Source organism: Fukomys damarensis, unplaced genomic scaffold (assembly GCF_012274545.1).
Source record: "Fukomys damarensis isolate Sample0158 unplaced genomic scaffold, DMR_v1.0_HiC HiC_scaffold_2, whole genome shotgun sequence".
NCBI classification, from domain to species: Eukaryota; Metazoa; Chordata; class Mammalia; order Rodentia; family Bathyergidae; genus Fukomys; species Fukomys damarensis.
In genome coordinates, this window is record NW_022900914.1 from 37,992,975 (window position 1) to 38,008,356 (window position 15,382).

At 34.8% G+C, this 15,382-nt stretch overlaps 1 protein-coding gene and 1 pseudogene across 8 annotated transcripts in view; one reads left to right on the forward strand and one right to left on the reverse strand.

The window, feature by feature from the left end:
* The window catches only part of Pus10 (pseudouridine synthase 10), an 83,185-nt gene that overhangs the window by 31,721 nt on the left and 36,082 nt on the right, over nt 1-15,382 (reverse strand). For all 8 annotated transcript variants that reach the window (XM_019205332.2, XM_010609792.3, XM_010609794.2 and 5 more), the window contains 2 exons: nt 4,811-4,845; nt 2,040-2,151 (listed from right to left, as the gene is read on the reverse strand). In XM_019205332.2, the coding sequence (XP_019060877.1) occupies nt 2,040-2,151; nt 4,811-4,815 (117 nt within the window). In that variant the 5' untranslated portion in view covers nt 4,816-4,845. The remainder of the gene's footprint in view (nt 1-2,039; nt 2,152-4,810; nt 4,846-15,382) is intronic.
* On the forward strand, nt 5,022-10,509 carry LOC104852233 (annotated as a pseudogene).

The following is a 15,382-nucleotide window of genomic DNA, read 5'->3' on the forward strand; positions in this document are numbered from 1 at the left end:
GCTGGCTTTGAACTCACTACGTAGCCCAGGCTCAAACTCATGACGATCTTCCGGCTTCAGAGTGCTGAGATTACAGGTGTACACTGTCACTCCCAAAGCTTATTTTTAAAGTGCTCAAATTTCTTAATCAATTTTAGTTTTAAATGAGAAACCTTAATTTTTTGTTACAAAAGTAGTACCTACAAATTATAAAAGAATCAAATACAGGATGGTTTTTCAATCCCATTTCACCACGGCAGGAATAATAATTTCGTGGGTTTCTCACCATTTTTACACACACACACATACACTTTTTGAGGTATTAAGCACAGTCTTGGAAAATTGCTCTATTTAATCTTATTTCACAGACATCTTTCAACTCTAAGGACTGTCACACATTTAAATTGTAGAAAATTTTCCTGTTATTAAAAACAATGCTATAGCAAATACTCTTGTACATTAAAAAAAAAAAGATTCCATACTGTATATACTTTTACCTCGGCAAAGAATATACAAAATTCCACATTAGAAAAAAGCTATAAATATCACTACCTTACAACTTGCCTATTTATTGTGTGGTATATTTATAAATTTGGTATTTGGTAAGTTCAATGGGTTTTCTAGCAAGCCCATTAGCCACTCTACAATCAAAATAAATAGCTTTGGGGGGGGGCTCCTAATCTACAAAATATAATTAAAGTGAATCACAATTGTCTATTAAAGAAAAACTTCACTTGACCTGAATTTATCAAAACATTATCACATCTTTTGTTTTCTTTTTGTTCTGATTCAATATGTAAAATTATTTACGCTTCAAAACTGAAATTTGAGGTAAAAATATTTTGCATTACTGACTTCTCTAATTTTCAAAGTACTTGCATTACCTCATTTCCTCTTCATACTATCTGTGAAGAAATTTTGTTTTCTATTCTCTCAGTATTCAGTTTTAAAGACAGAGCTTGTTCTATTTGAAGGAAACAGAATGTACAATTTAGAATGGTTAAAAATCTAACTACTTAGCTATTAACTATTAACTATTTGGAAGATGGCTTTGTGATTTTACTTGAACAGGAGAGTATCTAAGACTGGAGGAATATTAAGAAAAATGACCAGGCAAGGAGGATATACTATTAAAATCTAATTTAAGAGGGGACTATATTCTGTTTTCACATCTGGAAACCTGAGCTGCTCTTTCCTGAAATTCAGTCCATTTCAGGAATTAGGAATGTAGCTAAGTATTCTGGTTTTGAAAGCAATCTCTGACTAACAGTAAACAAAGGGACTTGAGATATTGATAAGGTGGGATAGACAGCCCATTTTCACTATAGTTGAATATGTAACTTCCATATACTTTAAAATGAGGTTAGCTACAGATAAAACAGAATTAAACAGTCTAGAGTTGATTCTATACTGGATCACAGTTATTAACATATCACTTTGTATCAGTAAATTTGTCCTTCCAATTAAACTATAACTAACAAAGGCACAAGTTATTTTTAACCTTTTAAGGTTAGTTAGGGTATACATTACCTCTTAAATCCATAAATATCTTGGATCACAAAGAAGTCTTAGAGAGAAAAAAAAGAGGCTTTAACTTCAATTTATGACTGTTAGAAATTAACATTTTGACTGGTGCAGTGGCACACACCTGTAATCCCAGCACTTGGGAGGCTGAGAAAGAGGATCGCCATGAGTTCAAGGCCAGCGTGGGCTACACAATGAGTTCAAAATCAGCCTCAACTACATGGCAACATCCTGTCTCAATAAAGAAATAAGTAACTCAAAAAACAAAACAAAACAAAACAAAACAAAACTGGGGGCAGGGGATTTAGCTCAGCGGTTCGTTGGCCTGCCTTGCAAGCACAAGGACCCAAATTCAATCCCCGGTACCAAAAAAATAAATAAATAAATAAATAAGTATGTAACATTTTAAAATCTTAGAAATCCTTTACTGAATTATTTAAAGAGAAGATTATTTTGGCTAGACAAAACTATGCCATATAATAAAGTAAAACTAATGAAATGAGAGAATAAAATTAATAATGCTGATGATGTGATACCTTTCCATCAATGGGAACACCCAGTTCCTCTGAAAACAGGGGGTGTGTTATCCATTTGTAGGCTTCTTTTAACTGAACTACATCATTTCTCCCCAGCAAAAGACTCTGTTTTCTGAAAATAAAAAATAATTTACTGACATGAAAAGCTTCATTTTTTCCTTGAAAGGCAAGAATTATTTTAAAAATTATGATTGAGTGCCTATCATATGTTACATTTAATACATTAGATAGAAAGCAGAGAATAAAGCATACCAAGATTTCTCATTTCATGGCCTATATCTAGTGAAATCAAGGCAGTACTTTTTAATGGCATATAAGACAATTTTTAAAGCTTTGATGATAAAAACATACTATGTTCTTCTGAACTACAACTGCCAGATCCAGGATTTATATATTCTGGAAAGATGAGAAAGAAATGACATTTACAGCCCAGAAACTATAAAACTGTCTATTACAATAATCATACCCATGTTAAAAATGTTTGCATCTTCTCTCTTGCTGAAAATGGGCCTCACTTTTGGGAAATCAATGTAAAAGCTCTACCCTTTTTCACCTTACTGCTGAAGAAGAAATACTAAATCCTGAAGTATCAATGTTCTGAAATGCTCATCAACGTAATATCACATAAATGGCTCAATCAATATCCTCTGTTCTCCAAAAATCTACTTATCAGCCAATACACAAGTTTTGGGAAGTCCCTATTATGATAGCTAGCTTTAGTTTGTAACCTAAAATTGTAATAGAAAGTAACTGAGGTAAGAGAAAAGAAAAACATGGTATGCTATTACTAAAACTACACTACTCCATTGAGAACACTGAGACATTACTAACAAACTCACAAGCTCACTTAATTAAAATAAAATTTCAAAACAGTCTTATGGCTATTTAAAGGGCTACTTTTAATAACAGAGATGTTAGGGTCAACTTGTAAATCCTCCACACATCTTTTCTTCCCCCAAGTATTGGGGATTAAACCTGGGGCATTGCACACACTGGCCAAGTGCTCTATCACTAAACTATATCTGCAACCTTCTTTATTTTGTGACAGGGTCTTGCTAAAATGCCCAGGCTGGTATTGAACTTGTAATCCTCTTGCTTCAGTTTCCTAAATAGCTGTTTTTCATTGCTGTTGTTTTTCTAGTACTGGGAATAGAACTCAGGATCTTGCACTTGTGAGGCAGGCACGGCACCACTGAGCTAAATCCGCAACCCTGCTAAATAGCTGGGCTTGCAAGCATGCACCACATCACCCAGCTTAAATCATCCCTTTTAAAAAGTGTCTAATTTTCACTGATAGAAATTACCATTTATAAGCAATATACATTTTAATATAATTGTGCAAGACCAAAAGATACTACTAACTGCAGGTAGAAAGCAAAAAGTAATTTAGCTAATGGGTAAGTTGATCTGGGAAAAAATATAAAAACTACTGTTTCTCCAAAAATACAAATTAAAAAATAGTTGATCTGTCCATATGGTATTCAGTATCCAAGTGAAAACTGTAACTGGTTATAGGGGTGCTTTCATATACTTTGGAATTATAGTTTATAGAATGAAAAGGAACTCATAAGCACATGGATGCAAACTGAAAACATTTAGAAAAAGGCATGTTCTTACTATGATAACAATTTTCTGAAAACAGAATCAAATTTTGTTACTACACCAGAATTGTAAGCTTTTGTGACTAATAAAACCTAGCTAAGCCCCCAAACCTTCGATAAATGTCATTATTATCACTTTAAAAGCATAGATGTCAGATACAAAACAAACAAACAAAAAAAACTTTTTCTATAAATTACTTAACCAAGTATGACATTCTAATACTGTACAAGCATCTGTACTTCTGGGCATTTCTCTACAGAGTTACAGAAAACTTCAACAATCATATGGCTCTTTTGTTTTGTTTTTTGAAATAAGGTCTCGCTATGTAGTTCAGGCTCACCCTGAATTCATTATGTAGCCCAAGTTGACCTTGAACTCATAGCAATACTCCTAGCTTCAGCCTCCCAAGTACTAGGATTACAGGTGTGCACCACCACTCCTGGCTTGGCCCTTTTTATGGTACAGAATTTTAAGCTTTGAAATACAAAAAACTATGGAGAATTAAATATTTTTTTTAAAACTTGCTTGCACCAAATCTTGATTTGAACACATGAGGCTATTTGCTTTGTTTACCAAACAGTGTGAATATTCTTGTTTTATTACAGAAATATTAATGTACTTGATTATCTAGTACGACCCCAAGAAAGAAGTGTGCTATATATGATAGCTGACATCATACTATATTCCTAAAACTCCAAAAATTCTAAATACCAAAACACATCTGGCCTCCAAGGGTTTGAGATGAAAGACTGTAAATTTTATGTTTTGTATGAGTTATCTGTGTATAAACTCATTACTATTCTGTCTTAACTAGAATTTTGTACTTTATATTTATGGCCTAGTTTAATAATTTAGTTTCTAAGACCAATGTATAATTTATTATTTAAGATATCAAAATACATTATATAGTACCTAAAGCATATAAAATATATATTTATATTCACATTAAATTTACACATATAAAACAATGAATCCACTTCAATAATTAATATGCTATGCAAGTAAACTAAATGAATAAATCTGATACCCCAAATTTATACAATAAAAATTATTTCTCTAGTAGCTAGTGACTTCACTCTAAAAAAAGGAGACAGTAGTAGTAAAAGTACTTTAAGAATCAGGTAACATATTTAAATGGTGGTTAAAAACTCCCTACCTAAATTACTTACCCCATTTCCTGTTTTACCAGCAACCATGCCGCATGCTGTAGGCAATTTAGTCACACCCAAAAAGAAGAGAAAAAGGGAGAAATGTTCAGTGAAATTAAGTTACAATATCATTACCAAAGTGCTTAACTAATTTGCTAGTCAAACTCCCCTTATTAACAGAATTCAAGTCTGGAAATGTTGCAGTGACCTCAGTCTCAATTTACAATCAGAAATGAGGTAAGATTTCACTTTGCAATGCTGTTTTGCTGTGGCCAGGAATTCAACAGGGGTATCCCCCTCCTCCCTACAGATTTCTATTCTCATTAATGAGGTATGCGTGATTTTTAACATGGTGGCTTATAAATTTTTTCTTATTATTTCAGAGGGGAAAGCCCAGAGTGACTGCATGCACAGACCCCCACAAAATAGAATTGAGGGTTCCAGTTTTTGGTTTTATCAACAGAGATAATATTTTTAACTCTACTTAGTTCACAATATTCACATTTATGTATTCAGGAGTTAAATGTAGTAATATCTGCAACTCATTTTGAATACAACAAAAGCTAAGATCGACTGATGGGTGGATAAATGAATGGCTAGATATATAATACAACAAATATAGAAAAGTAGTAACAGAAGGGTGCAGTGGCACACACCTATAATCCTAGCACTTGGGAGGTTGAAGTAGGAGGATCACTGTGAGTTAGAGCCCAGCCTAGACTATCTAGTGGGTTCAAGTCCAGCCGGAACTACATATCGAGACTCTGTCTCAAAAAAAAAACTACAAAAGTAGTAACAATCATAGAATCTAAGTGGGTTATACCATTCATTGACATTCCTTCCCCTTTTCTATATTATTCTAAAATTCTCACAACATGTTAAAGAAAATATTCTGGAAAGGATTAATAAAAAACTGAAAAAAAAATGAAAAACTAGCCTGGTATAGTGGCACATGCCTATAGTGGAAGGCTGAAGCAGGAGGACTGCAAGTTCAAGCTCAACTTGGTTAATTTAGCAATTTATTAAGACCCTGTCTCAAAATTAAAAAATTTAAAAGGATGGGGAATATAGCTCAGTATGAAGGTTCCAGGTTCAATCCCCAGTACCACACACACACACACACACACACACACACTGAAAATTACTAAAATGAAGATTATCATATTCACAATCATAGATGTTATAAGGATTAAATGAAATTCATGTAAAGTGCTTTGCATAGTAAATGTGTGTCACTAAGATTTCTCAATTTGCCATTAGGCTCCTACAGCTTTCACCTCAGAAAAAGAGAATAACATACCTTGCTATAATATATGACATATTGTGAACATAACAAAAACCTACACATATAAGTCAATAAAACACCATATATAGTGTCTACTTTTACATGTCACAAAAATGGCCAGCACACCTACTTCAGACATGACTTAATACAGACTCTGCCAAAAAAATGTATACACACTTCAGGGAAAAGAAAAATAGTATGATGTTTTTCTCAACAGTTGGTGTTACTCTCTTATGGGGATCCCAGAGGATATTGTGCATGCAGAAAACCTACACTGCCAGCCCTTAGAGAAGAAGAAACTGAAAATGCATGTGCATCAATCTCAATGACCAAGGTTACCCAAGCAGAAGTTTGCTGTACCAATAAATGTCTGGAAGCTAATGAGCACCTCTTGTAATTGTAGAGGCCAAAGGTAACTTGTATTAATCTCATGATGCCTCAACAAATTAGTATTATAATGTCTATACCAGTTTTTTCCCTTGTATGTATACATTTTTAGCAGACTCTGTATATGTGCAGTATTATATAGGTAGCACCTTCTCCTTTTCAATAAACAAGACTTCCTTCAAATGATCAGCGGGCACCAGACCCTTCTGAAGACTTATGATCATTCAGAAGCATTAGGTGTATTAATATGTTAAGATTTGAGTCAAGTAGAACAATTAATCACTAAGAACTATTCCAAATGCATGATTTATTTACTATGTCTGCTGCCTCAACCTAGTATCATCATTCTATAAGATTTCTTCCTTTTCTCTACCCAGTATTCAAGCCTTATTTCAAATTATAAGGAAATAGTATAAGACACAAATTACTACAAGTCAGAAAATCAGGCTTTAAGCTTCACTAGTCTCTGGGCCTCAGTTTCCTAAGATGAAAAATGGGAGTTGAACAAAAACTACTACAATTTTAAACTTTCTTGGAAGGCTACAAGTATTAATAGACATTAGTTAGTACACTGTTTTGTAATAAATGCTACTGAAACTGATAGGATTTTGAAGACACAAAGCTAAAACCTTACAATCAATATTGTCCTGGCTGGGAATTTAGCTCGGTGGTACCCTGCCTGCCTCAAAAGCGCAAGGTTCTGAGTTCCATCCACAGCACCAAAAAAAAAAAAAAAAAAAAAATTGTCCTATCCTTTCTTCAGGGTTACATTTTGAGAGGTCAAAAAACATCACCTATAAAGTAATGGTATACTTCTTTGCAGAGATATGAGAATTTAATGAAATCATGAATATAAGAAACCAAGTAAGATTACTGACATGTACTTAATAAATGTTATTATTACAGTGAAAACTTATCTGTAATTTGCAATAAGAAAATTCAGATTCACCCCATAAAAGATGAATAGGATTTGGTCCTATTCCTTCTCATCCCCAAATTGCTATAAGTAGATCTCCTTCATCAATTAAAGTCTGAGCTATAGGAATGATCTACTCTTTTTTAAAGGGACTCTTCTGTCCTTTAGTGACCTTTTTGTCTCTTCTTATAGGCAAACTATTCTCTACAGTCACTTGCAGGTGATGTCATCCAGTGTGCAATGTATCCTGTCAATTATAAAGTAGGGCAGCACTGGAGGTTGCCAAGGGAAACCAGATAACCATGTGTTGTATGAAATTAAATCATATGTCTTCAGTACTTGAGAATTGCTAAAGGGTTTTTCCTTCCTAAATCTTATGCAGGCTCCCTGCACAAGCACACGAGCAGATTGGACAGAACTAATCACACAGCAGGGGATAAAAGGCTGAATCCCAAAGAAGTCAGTATTGCTCAATTATTCAATTTTCACCACGTGCTAATAATGTCCTGGACCTACTTCCACCAAGGGGAAAAAAAGTACAACGCACATTTCTCCCTTTTAGGTCACCATGATAATTTTAATAAATGTTCTGTTCCTTAGTCACTAGGAAAAAAGTCTGTTCTCTAGAGTAAGCAATTAAATTCTTCCTCCCCAATAGAACCAAATAGCATTAAATTTACCCAGTTTAATCAAATTTGATACCAGAGGCAGTATGTCACCTTTGGAAAATTCAAGAACCATAAAATTTAATCCTGGATGCTGCTTTAACTTTGAGATTCCAGACAAGTCCTAAATGGGGCAGGTGAATAACTGCTTGAAAAGTACTTATCTACTCCAATAAAACACACACACACACACACACACACACACACACACAGACATAGACAAAAATAAAAAAAAATTTTTAAAGGTTTATGGATGCCTCAAATTAAAGAGTTCTGAAATAGAGGTTTATCTAGCACCAAACAATGAAACTGGATGACAGACCGGGCGTGGTGGTACACGCCTGTAATCCTAGCACTCAGGAGGCTGAGGCAGGAGGATCACTGTGAGTTCGAGACCAGCCTGGACTACATAGTGAGTTCCAGGTCAGTCTCAACTACATAGTGAGACCCTGTCTCAAAAAAAAACAAACAAACAAACAAAAAGAAAGTGGATGACAGTAGACCCACAGGAATAGAGGTGGATTCAAGCAGAGCTGGTAGAAAGGAAGAACAAATGGGGGAACATTAAAAATGGCATGTTGAGGAACTACAATTCAGTAAACTTGAAGTAGAGTGCATATGTGTGTGCATAAAGAAGAGAAGGTGTTTAATGATCAGAGAGAAAACTGGAAAGGTAAGAAAGTACTGAATATTAAACTGGGACATGAGCCAAAAAACTGAAATCAAAGTATGAGATATATCACATCTGGCAGCTGAGCATGGTGATGCTACTCTGCAGGCCGAGGTGGGAGGATTGTGAGCTCCAGGCTATGCTGAGCAACATAACAAGACTCTATCTCAAAAAAAGAAAAAGGAAAGAAGGCTAAAAAAAAAAAAGAGGGAAGGGAGGGAGGGATGGAAGAAAGGAAAGCAGAGAAAAAGAGAGACAAAGAGACTGAAAAAGAGAAGGTGCATTCCTATAATCTCAGCACTCTGGACAATTTAGCAACTTAGGAAGGCCCTATCTCAAAATATAAAAAATAAAATAAGTGCTGGGGAACAGCTCAGGGCAAATGCCCTGGGTTCAATCCCCCGGTACCTTGAAAAAAGAAAAATGTAGAAATGTCACATTTATGTGTATATAATACAATTCATGTAGCCTCTAAAAAACTCGTGTACTCTTCAAAGAATAAGAATGAAAAAAGCAAATTATATATATATTTTTAATTCTTTTTCTGGGTATGGTGGTACACAGCTGTAAACCCAGCTATTCAGAAGGCTAAAGCAAGAGGATTACAAATTCAAGGCCAGCCCGGAAAACTTAATGGGGGATCTTGATTCAAAATAAATATTTTAAAGTGATAAAGAGGGTCCACTTAGTGACAGAGTGCATGTCTAACATGTGTGAAGTCCTAGGATCAATCTCCAGAAATTAAAAAAAAAAAATGCTTGCAAGGACACCTAGGGGTTTCTAGACACTTTGAGAACTGCTAATCTAGATAAATTATGTAGACACTTTTTAAGAAAAATAAAACAATTAGTATTTAAATAATTCATATTTAACTAAAATTTGACTCTAAAAAGGTCCTTTCAACAGAAGTAAATGTAAAAGTAATACAGATTTATTCTTAGTATCTTCCAAATGGTTTTATAAGCAGATTCCACCAAAACTTTAAGACATAGAAATAGATTATTCCTTGGTTGTTAAAATACTCTAAGTATGGTGGCCTGAGGGGTAGTGTCGGACAACACCAAGCTGAGTGTGGTGCAGTAGGCACTGAGTTCAACTGGATCCCAGGCAGTGACCCAGACCATCTTTGGTCTGTCTGGCAGAGGGAGCACTACGCTTCCCTCAGACCAGTGGGGCTGCAGCATCAAAGTTTCCTACTGGCCGCACATGGTTATGCCATCCAAAAACCCGGCCCAGCCATGGCAATGACCCACCACCCCCTTCTACACTGTTCAAAAACTACCAGATCATCCCTGGAATTGAGAAGGTTAATGATGTTCTGAAAAGACTCTCAGTCTTTGGAAACAGCCAGTCAAAAGGAGATGCTGAAAATCAAGCAAGAATGATGATGAAGAAGGTCGTGGCAAACCCTGAGGACACCGGATCTCTAGAGACTCAAATTGTTGCCTTGACCTTTAAGATCTGCAATTACGAACAAAGCCCACAGATGCTCTCTGCTGATGAGCACTGACCAGAGGAAAAAGATGCTCAAAAATCTCCAGAAGACCAAAAGCGATGTCTTTGAGAAGATATACAGAGAGTTGGGGATTGAATACACCTTTCCCCTTCTGCATTACCACAAAGCCCACTGCCCCTTCTTGGCCAAGAAGGCTCTGCACATCCAAGTTTTCCAGGAGATACAAAAGCTAAAGAAGCAAAAAAAGAGGTCTTAAAAGCTGTTGCAGCTCTAAAACAAAATGCCCAGGGGAACCCAAGAGCCCTTCCAAAGCCTGTGCAGAGGCACTCAAGGAAAACTAGTAAAGTCTATAAATATAAAAACAAAAACAATTCCAAATATATAAAGACAGAAAATCTCACAAACCATTTTGTAAAGGCTTACACAATCTAATACATAATCAAATTGCATAATTCAGTACTCAAATCAAATATATATGCATTAAATATCTTTCAAATAAAATATCAATAAGCCAGGTGTGATGGTGCACACCTGTAATCTCAGAACTTGGGAGGTTGAGGCAGGAGGATTACAAATTGAAGTCCAGCTTAGCAAAACCCCATCTCAAAACAAATAAGAGTTTGGGATATAGTTCAGTTTAAGTCAAATTTTTAAAAAATAATACTGAAAAATGTTTATTTCAATGAAAGTTCAACACACAGAAATTGCTAATTTATTTGACTACAAAATAGTTAAAAACAGAAAAACTATAATTATTATAGATGCCCATTTCTGATTTTTAAAAACATACTAAACTTGGAATCGAAGCAAATATCCCTAAACAGAAAGAAAGCTATGTAGGTGGATATAGTAGTGTATGTCTATAATCTCAGTTCTTTGGAGGCTAAGGCAGGAGAATTACTGTGAGTTCAAAGCTAACTTGGGCCACATAGTAAGTTCAAGATTATTCTGAAGTATGAAGTAGACACTGTGTCAAAAAAACAAACAAAGAAGATATCTACTAGAAAAGAGTTAATAATCTACTTATTATTTATGCATATAGTTCAGATATATACATGAAGCATATATATATATATATATATATGGGAAAAAACAAAACAAAATTATCATTATTTACAAATAAGATTTATAAATAATCATTACTTACAAATAAGATAATTATAAGGGCCGGGGATTTAGCTCAGTAGTTCCACTACCTGCCTCACAAGTGCAAGATCCTGAATTCAATCCCAGGTATCAAAACAAAAAAGATAATTGTATACTTAAGACAATCAACTACAAAGACCGTTAGCATTAACAATAGAGACCAGTAAATTAGTCAGTTACAAAGTAAACATTAAGCACACAAGCATACACAAACTATTTTCCTAGTAATCAACACAAAATGTTACAGACAAGTAAAAATCCCATTCAAGTTTCAACAAAGATTAAAAATGAAAGTACAGTTCTGCCACCTGCCTTGCAAGCGCAAAGACCCTAGTTCAATCCCTGGTACCAAAAAAAAAAAAAAAAAAATGAAAGTACACACACACACATAAATACACATAGAGACCAAACACAAAGAATAAATATAAAGGGGCCAGGGATTTAGCCCAGTGGTTCCACTGCCTGTCTTCCAAGCGCAAGGATCTGAATTCAATCCCTGGTACCAAAAAAAAAAAAAAAAAAATGAAAGTACACACACACACACAAATACACATAGAGACCAAACACAAAGAATAAATATAAAGGGGCCAGGGATTTAGCCCAGTGGTTCCACTGCCTGTCTTCCAAGCGCAAGGATCTGAATTCAATCCCTGGTACCAAAAAAAAAAAGAATACATATAAAATAAATGAAAGATCTAAACAAAGAACTAAAAAAATATGGAGAAATTTGTTCTTGGATGAAAAGTTCCATAAAAACTAGAAATTTTTATTTGTTCAATAGCCATAAACGAAGGTAAATGACAAATGACAGGCTGAAAGAAATAAAACAGAAAAATATTAAACACCATTATGTTCAAAGAGCTCTTACTCATCAACTTTTAAAGGTAAGATTAAAAACAACTGCTACTAAACATATAAAACTTCATTTGAAAAATCAAATAAGTGCAAATTAAAACTAGATAACTTTTGCAGGTAAGTCAGAAAATATTTAAGAGCATAAAAATTCCCAGTTTGGCAAAGGTACAGGGTTGCAATATCCTCTTATAAATTAGTACCATTTTTTAGGAGGGAAATCTATAAGCACCTTTCATACTTTTAAATGCGTATTTTCTTCAACCTAGCATTTTCAATTATAATAATTTATAAGGTAAGAATACAGATATACAGCTCTATATAAGAATGTTCATTGAGTGAAATCCCAGCTCTCTGGAGGATCGCTACAAGTTCAAGAACAGACAGGGATACATAGTAAGTTCAAGGCCAGGCTGAATTACATAGCAAGACCCAGTCTAAAAAAAAAAAAAGAGAATGTTTATTGCAAATATCAGTTGTACAGGCTGGGGATTTAGCTCAGTGGCACTGTGCCTGCCTTTCAAGCACAAAGTTGTGAGTTTGATCCCTGGTACCCCCCAAAAAATACATCATTTGTAATAAAAATTGAAGGTAATCTAATTAGTCATCAATTGGTTAACTGAACTGATTAAGAAAATCTGGTTTAACTACATGTGAGCTCTGTAAATTCTAATGTTGGAGAGTGTCCATCACAGGTTGTTGAAAGAGAAAAGGTTTATAGAATGTGTATGTTCTGTTAAACCCAAATAAACCTAAACCTTGTGCAGTACCTATACGTATATGTACATGGAAAAAAGTCTAGAAAAAGATATACTAAAATATTGCTCTAGGAAAATAAGAGATAGGAAAGAGGAAGAGAGAAAAACTAATTTTAACTTTATATATTTGAGGGTTTTTTTCAATAAGCATGTACTACTTTTGTAATCTAAACAAGAAAAAATGTAATGTTATCTTATCAGTCCTTTTCAGAAATTTAATAATTATTTTTATGAACTCTATAATCATCTAAGTTATATTCTATATAACAGTAAATTTTTTAATGAATTTAAATGTATTATCAAAAATAGTTACTAAACAAGAAATTAAAGGGAACATTAGATCGTAAGATGTTTGAAGTGTTACAGTAGTATATTTGCTTGTATACTATAGAAGAATCTTAACCAAACTTTCTGATACATAAAAACATAAAAATGGCACATATTAATAAGGTGTAGTTAGCTGGGCTTTGGTGACACATGTCTGAAATCTCAGCTGAGGCAGAACAGGAGGATTACAAGTCCAAGTCCAGCCTAAGCTATTTAATAAGACCCTGTCTCAATTCAAAACATAAAAAATGGCTGGCGATGTAGCTTAGTGGTAGAGCACTTGGCTAGAACTGGGTTCAATCCCCAGTATGGAAATTTGGGTACAGTTGGAAGAATCTGAATTTAAATGTTACTTAATAGGTTGAGATCTAATTTAAGTTAAAATACATTACATATTTAGGAACCTTGCTTCACTATTACTTGATGCTTAGCAATGAAAAACAAAGAAACAGTAGTTTCTATCTTTGGGCTGAGAATTCCTCAGAGACCTTTCTGGTTGGGCCATATCTAATGGGTTTCCTATACACATAAGATGGAACAACTGTTACAGGAGAAACAAGACTCTCACAACAAAGATGTCATTTGTACTTTTGTTTGCATCAGGGAAATCAAAGGAACATACAGTAAGAGAACCCACTAATTCAGAATGTGTGATGTTCTGAATAAGGGTCAAGAAGAACTTGGGAGGGTGGTCTGGTTTTGGTTTTATTAAGACAGGGTCTTGCTATTTATGTAGTTCAAGCTGGCCTTGAAGTCACTGTAGCCCAGGCTGGCCTCAAACTCATGGCGATCGTCCTGCCTTGGACTCCTGAGTGCTGGGATTATAGGCATGCATGGGTATTCCCAGCTGTATTTTCTTTCTTTTTTTTAGAGGACAACACATTTGGTTTTATTTCATCAAATCACAACATTCTTTTCCAGTTGCTGCAAAGTGCATCTACAATTTTCTATTACAGATCCACTTTTAAAAGGTTTCCTGTGATATTACATACAGCAAGCCTTTTTCAAACAGAGGAATAGCCCCAAAGTCTTCAAAAAAACAAAAACTCCATTCCAATAAATGGTAGATCCATGAGGTAAAAGGACAGCCAAAAGTCTTCCAACAGTTTATTGGCTGTATTTTCTTTTTTTGGTACCAGGGATTGAACTCAGGACCTTGCGCTTGCAAGGCAGGCACAGTGCCACTGAGCTAAATCCCCAGCCCTCAGCTATATTTTTATTAACATGTATTAATGTAAATAATGATATTCAGTGTGATATTTCAATATATGCATGTAGTGTGCCCTGGTCAAATACAACTTCTCTTTTTCTACCATCCCCAAAGAAATTTACCTATAGATAAGGTAGACAAATAACACAAACTAGACTTTCAGAGGCAATGTTGGAAATGCGTAAGAAATAGTTTTAAAGAACTCTCAAGTATATGTTTAAAAATCATTAATGTGCTAATTACAAATTTGGATTTATTTGTTCATTAAAAGATACCTCTAACCACCAGGTGTGGTGGCATACACTTGTAATCCCAGCACTCAGGGGACTGAAGCAGGACTGCTGTGAGTTTGAAGCCAGCCTGGGAGAGATACATAGTGAGGCCAACCTGAACTACACAGCGAGACTCTCTCAAAAAATAAAAAATAGATAGGGCCAGGGATTTTGTTCAGTGGTTCCAGTGCCAATAAAGTTCTACCTATTTCAAAATATTCATTTTCATCAGTTCAAAGAGAATACTTAACTACTTGTGAGACAAAGGCAAATCTATCTACATCCAACAATAAAGTCCAAGACATTGGGGAAAGGTTAAAGTCAAGGGCTGCTGGACCTTAAATTCTGTCTACTTTATGTTATTTTTATCTTTACTGGTACCAGGGATTGAACTCAGAACTTTGCATTTATGAGGTAGGCATGGCGCCAATGAGCTAAATCCCCAGCCCAAATTCTGTCCACTTTAAATCTAGCCAAGATCTTTCTTAGGACACCTTCATGTAATATTTGCAACAAAGAAGAAAAAAGGGAGGGAAGAAAAAAGAGAACAAGACATAGAGAAAGTGAGAGAGAGAAGAAGAGGAAAAAACCCCACAATTCTTAAGAATAATTTAGAGAAGACCTGTCTAAGGAACAGTCTAATGACAGA